At 38.5% G+C, this 6,769-nt stretch overlaps 1 protein-coding gene across 1 annotated transcript; it reads left to right on the top strand.

Moving 5' to 3' along the window:
• Positions 1-500: 500 nt before the first annotated feature.
• On the top strand, positions 501-941 carry LOC138886983 (uncharacterized). The gene has a single exon (XM_070168685.1). The coding sequence runs from the start codon at positions 501-503 to the stop codon at positions 939-941; it is 441 nt and encodes a 146-aa protein (XP_070024786.1).
• The last annotated feature ends 5,828 nt before the right edge of the window (positions 942-6,769 follow it).

Consider the following 6,769-nt stretch of genomic DNA (forward strand, 5'->3'; position numbering starts at 1 on the left):
GCTGATTTTACACCGACCCTCATACTCGAAGTGGAGAAAGAACTCTTGCTAAGCTCGGGTATAGCATCGGGGGTATGGACCCTCTTCGTGGATGGTGCCTCAAATGTGAAGGGGTTTGGGATCGGCATTGTCTTAAAACCGCCCAAGGATGATACCATTAGGCAATCTATCAAAACTCCAAGATTAACTAACAACGAGGCCGAGTATGAGGCCATGATTGCAGGTCTCAAGTTAGCTAAAAGCTTGGGAGCAAAGGTCATCGAGGCCAAGTGCGATTCTCTATTGGTGCTAAACCAAGTAAATAAAAGTTCGAGGTTCGAGAAGATAGAATGCAACGATACTTGGATAAGCTACATGTGACTTTGCACCGCTTCAATAAGTGGACTCTGGATCATGTTCCTTGAGAACAAAATAGCGAGGCTGATGCACTTGTTAACCTGGGATCCTCGATCTAAGAAAATGACATCGTCCCGGGGACTGTCGTCCAATTATTGAGGTCTATGGTTGAAGAGGGTCATGACGAGATAAATTCAACGAGTTTAACATGTGACTGGAGGAATAACTATATCGACTATTTGAAGAGTGGAAAACTCCCATCGGACCACAACGAATTGAGGGACTTACAAGCCAAGGGTGCTAGGTTTGCATTAGATGAAGATGGAATATTGTACCGAAGAACTTTCGATGGACCATTGGCGGTATGCTTGGGGCCAGGGGACACCAATTATGTCCTTCGAGAAATCCACGAAGGCACTTGCAGGAACCATTCCGATGCCGAGTCTTTGGTCCACAAAATTATAAGAGCAGGTTACTACTTGGATAGCATGGAGAAAGATACTAAGGAATTTGTCAGAAAATGCAATAAGTGTCACCAATTTGCACCGATGATCCATCAGCCCAGAGAACAACTACATTTAGTCCTATCCCCGTGGCCTTTATAAAATGGGGAATGGACATAGTTGGTCCCTTACCAACGACCCCAGGTAAAGCTAAGTTTATTTTATTTATGATTGATTATTTTTCTAAGTGGGTGAAAGCACAAGCCTTCGAGAAGGTCCGAGAAAAGGAAGTTATTGACTTTATCTGGGACCACATCATATGTCGATTCGGGATACCCGCCGAGATTGTATGTGACAATGGAAATCAATTCATCGACAACAAGGTAACGGAGTTCTTCGAGCACATAAAATAAAGAGGATTTTATCAACACCATACCATCTGTCTGGAAATGGACAGGCCAAGTCAACAAACAAAACTATCATTCAAAACCTGAAGAAAAGGTTAGGCGATGCAAATGGAAAATGGAGAGAAGTTTTACCCGAGGTTCTTTGAGCATATTGGAAAACATCAAAGTCTAGCACGGGGGCCATCCCGTTTTCTCTAGTATATGGTTTCGAGGCCCTCATCCCCGTCGAGGTCGGGGAACCCAGCGCCAGGTTTCGACATGCATCGGAGGAGTCAAACCACGAGGCCATGAATGCTAGCCTCGAGTTATTAGATGAAAAGTGAGAAGCGACGCTTGTTTGGATGGCCGCGCAAAAGTAAAGGATGGAAAGATACTACAATAGAAGAACCAACCTTCGACATTTTGGAATCGGGGACTTAGTCCTACGGAAAGTCACCATCAATACTCGAAACCCAAATGAAGGGAAACTAGGCCCGAATTGGGAAGGACTGTACCGAGTCCTCGGAGTTGTAGGTAAAGGATCTTACAAACTTAGCACAATGGAAGGTCAACAACTGCCAAACAATTGGAGCATATCATTGCTCAAACGATACTACTACTAAGGTATGACTTTATCCTTTTTGTCCATTTGAGTTTAAAAACTAACTTATTACATGTTTTCGATCGAACGCATACGATCTGGAATGCATCATTTTTTACACGAAAACCTTAGGTTTTAAAGCATGTGTTGCACTCTTTTTCCCTTAGATCGGATTTTGTCCCAAATGGATTTTACCGGCAAGGTTTTTAACGAGGCAACAACTATGTGCTACCTAAGGAAAACTCAACAGTATCCAAGGTTTCTTTTCAATCAATCTCGAATACTGGGGGGCATCACCTTCAGATGATTATTGTCGACACCCCCTTTTTCTACGCGTGGGTCAAAATCGGGTATACGACATTGGGAGGACAACTCTATTCCCTTTCAAGAATTGGGTTTAGAAGTTGAAGAGTCGCCACCTAATGATTATAGTGCATTAGGACACTTTAAGAAAGAATTTGAGATGAAGAGACCAGAGATTAGGGTAAGGGCTAGAAATTATCCCGAGGGGAAGGTGTTAGGCACCCCTCAGGATCCACAAGTGTGGTTCCCGGCCATGCTACAATTGTGACTTTACAAGTAAACAATCAAGGCTCAAATAAGGACTCGCATATAATATTGCAATTAGGTTGAAAACTTTTGAAGGCAAGTAGAGAGGGCAGAAATTTATGAAAAAGAATTTGAAGAGTTTTACAAGAAGAGATGAAAGCAAATAAAGGGAAGGGGGTCCTAGGTTTATGATTAATATGGATCACTTCAATGCAATATCCAGTAATCACTCCTCAAAAGAGGGGTCACACGTGATATTAGCGCAAGATCATCATATCCATATTCTACCCTTCCCACCCCGTTAAGGTATTAAAGCGCGAAATGGTATCGTTACTTATTGCATGCTATTACCCGCCCCAATCCTATCAGTCTCGGAGGCATTGAGACTACTAATCCTACAGGGTAAGGAGTAGGCTGAACCCTCAGGTTTAAAGGATAAAATACTAAGAGACATACATAACAAATAGGACCGCACATAAGGGAGCATACAAAGACAAATAAAGGCTCATAGATCCCTCCACAATAAACATGTATTAGCACGTCTCTAACACATTTAAGATCTCAAGGATAAAAGTTTTAAAGAAAAGGAATAAGTGACAGTAGTTGAGTAAGTAAAAAGCTAAGGGAACTGTTAAAACCTGGTTTGAAAAGGTAAAGACTTGAAAATACAGTAGTTTAAATCAAAGCAACACGATTCTGGGCAGAAAAGGTAGCCCAACAATTTGAAAACTTAATAGAGCAACAATCAAAAAAATCAGTGAGAGTAGATATGTGATTTCAAAAAAACTTATTTCCAGATAGAGATGGATTATAAGTAAAAGAGTGAATTTCAGAGAGTCACAACAAGAATGAAAGCGGTAGAATTCAAATTAAACAAAAGCTGGTTAATCCTAAACTGATAAGAACATGATTAATCGATTCTTATTAGGCCTAAAGTTTGTCTAGGCGTCGTATGCGTTGCCTAATTATCTTAAAGAGTGAACATGCATATTTAATCCTAGTTTTAAAAGGACGCAGTTAACCAAGCTTGTATTAACGGTTTAAACCATACTGGTGAGGCGTTCAACTAATTGCAACTCGGACAGAATAAAACCCTAAGTAACATGGTGTCTAATGCACACAAAAGTCCTAGAACATGGTTTCTAAATACCAGTGAGAATGCAGCAGTAGTTTTATGACAATTACTTGGTTATTAACGAATCATGATTACAAAATGAGTATGATAACTGGCTGAAAATAAAGGGCCTAAAAACAAGATCTCTAATTGTATGAGATGCATGTCCTATACAGGATATTTATTGCACAAATAAGTAAGTAAAGTCGTATACGCATGTTTTCTACCCATTATTTAAACTAAGCATGCGTAACCCCTCCCAATTTCACTATAACCCCAATCAGTTGTTTACAAGTTATTACAAACCATGATAGCTGAATTACAATAATAAAGAAAAATAAGAAGTTATTCTATAGGGATCCTTCAACCAGGTCCAATCTTCCAATCTCACATCTTTCGAGTTTCACAGCCATGGTCTAGGTGCGGCAAATCTCCTTAGGGCCCCATTGGGTCCCTAGCCAATACCAGCACCCAAATATTTACCAAAAATATTGGACAAGTGCAGTGTGGAATTACCAGCCTTGTGCATCAAAGTTCAGTGGGTATTCAGAGATACCCAAAGCAATGCTTACACGAAAGGGGGCAGAACCTATTTTCTAAGAGTAGTGAGAGTGTGTGATAGAGTTTTTTAAGAAATTAGTTGGGAGGAGAAAACAATTTTAAAAATGATCCATATAGAATCAGTTCTTGAAAGAAAAACAATAGAAGAGTGTGACAGTTTTTGTAAGAAGATGAGTAAGACAATCTCAGAACAAAATATCACACATAGTTCAGGGAAAACAAACACAAACAGGGGATAGGGGACATGGGGACAAGTAGTTCACATGTAAGAGCACAATTGCACATACATAGACATCAGAGAAAAGCATTTCAGAACTTAAACAGTCACAACATATTTCATCCCAAAAAGGTGCAGGGTTACATGCCGATAATGTACTGGGGTTAGGGGTAAGGAGGAACATGCATTAAACAAATAAGGGAAGCAGTAGGCATGCTGAATTAAAGAAAAGATAGTCACATCAATGAACTTACACAGAGGCATGCTAGTTGCAATGAGAACAACAGAACCATAAGTAGAAGCATAAAGAAACAAGAGGAAGTGTAATACACATAAAAACATGTTGTTTTGGAAACTGTAAATCAAATAGGAGACTTACCAGTAAAAGAGCAAAAGCAAGATACAAAGACAAAGTAGTAACACTATATTGGCCTTGGCTTTCAGCCGGCTGATAACAAGCAGAAGCAGAGAACAACAATAGAGCAAAAGAGCAAGAGAGCAAGAGAGCAAGAGAGAATGCAAATTTTGAAAGTATTCAGTGGTGTGTGTAAGTCAGAAGACTGTTGTGTGTTTGCAAAAGAGAATGGGGAGTATTTATAGTACTGAATACGAGTAATCACTAAGGCAGCAGTCCCTTAACTAAGAAACTGACATCAATCACAATCAAATTAGTATATGGACTTCCCTTAATAAAGAATCCAAATCAAACGGTAAAAAAACAATCATTTAAAAGGAAAGAAATCACAAAGTAGGGTATAATCACATAAGGAAACAGAGTAACATATAGTATTCAATAAAGACTAGGTACATGACACTCTAATTAGGGAAATAGGTCAGGCAAATCAATCAACAAATTTGTGCACATATATAGGGCAAAATACCACTGTAATTCAGGAAAATAATTTTCAAAATAATGAACGAGATTGAAGACCTAGGAAATCGGTATTAATCGAGGCGAGTATCCCGCAATTTAAGGAAGCAATTCAAACTATAGGGAAAATATGCAGGATCACAGTTTCAAAGCAAGTATCACAGTCTTAAAGAGGGCTCAGATAATCAGTATAAAATCCACGTGTAAGCAATCAGAGAAGCTTTAAGCGAAAAACACAGAATGGTAGGGGAATGAAACACTAACAACGAGACTAAAGCAAAGAGCATGGAACTCGGAGAAGAACCCAGAAGAACACACAAACACAATCATACAAAGTTAGGGTTTCATCGGACTTAAGCCAAACGTTTGAAAAATAGTACTGAGAATCATGAGTCAGTACTCAAAATTAGAAAAATAAAGTGATTTTGAAAAGGGGTTCAGAAACCCTAGTTTCAAAAAAGGAACAAAACGTTTTAAAATTTGAACAATCTTAAAGATCGAGTAGAGAATAATGTAAAATACCAAGGTGTGAGTTAAAAAATCATAAAAACTATAGAGATTTAAGAGGTTGGGTACAGATTAGGGTTTCATAAGAAACTAGTGAGAAGTGAGAAAAACCTGGCTATGAAACTCAGCAATAATGGTGTTCATAGCACCATCGGACAAAACCCATCGGAGGACGGTCGGAGACGAACCAAGCAAAGCTTTTAGTGACCATATCGCATGGTGGAGGATCTTGGGGTCTCAAAGATAGAGGGAATCAACGAGGTAAGGCTTCACGGTGACTGATGATCGAAAGAAGTGAGACTGGAGGTAGCCGGAGAGGCGGTGGGTTCATCGGAGAAGAAGAGAACCAGAAGGTTATAGAGAGAAGGGAGAGGGAGAGTCAATATAGAGAGAGAGAGACCGTCTCGAAAATGAGGGGCCTGGGGGGATAATTGGATTTTAATTAAGGAAATCAAATCTGGGTCGTTGATCTCATTTGATCAACGGTTCCGATTAAATCGGAGCTGGGCCGGGTTGATTAATTGAATATATGGGTCAGTACAATTGGGGTTAGGACTGGTAAATTGAGGGCTAAAATTGAAATCCGAATGGGCTATAATTGCAATGAAATGAGGCTAAACATTAAATAGCCAGTTTTCCCTTTTTATTTTATATAAAATAATTAAAATGATTTTTAAAACAAATTAAAAGCACTGAACTAATTAATAAGGCATAAGTATTAATTTAAAAATACTGGAAATAATTTACTAATTATGAAATGCTGTTAATTGTAAAATAGGCTATAATTGCAATCACATGCAATTTAGCTTTTAAATACCAAATAAATTTGTAAAAATATGCAAAAAAACACCTTAATTATATTTTGGTGTAAATATGAGAAATAAATAAATTATTCACCAAAATAATAATTTTGGGAATAATTATTGAATTTTGCACTGCTAAAATAGACAATAAATTGGTTTTGAAAGTCTTTAAAAATTTGGGAAAAATACCAAAACACCTGGGCATGCTTATGTATGCACATATATGTTATTTTGAGTGTAAAAAAATACTTAAAAAAAAATTGGGTATCAACAACTGCCCCTCTTTACCCGGGAAGGATGAAAGAGTTGTCGGGTAAAGATATGATGGCCAATTTTGACCGAAAGAAACGATTTGAAAAGTTTCGACCGAGCTCTGGTTCC

The sequence above is a fragment of the Nicotiana sylvestris genome, chromosome 3, assembly GCF_000393655.2.
Source record: "Nicotiana sylvestris chromosome 3, ASM39365v2, whole genome shotgun sequence".
In the NCBI taxonomy this organism is placed as follows: domain Eukaryota; kingdom Viridiplantae; phylum Streptophyta; class Magnoliopsida; order Solanales; family Solanaceae; genus Nicotiana; species Nicotiana sylvestris.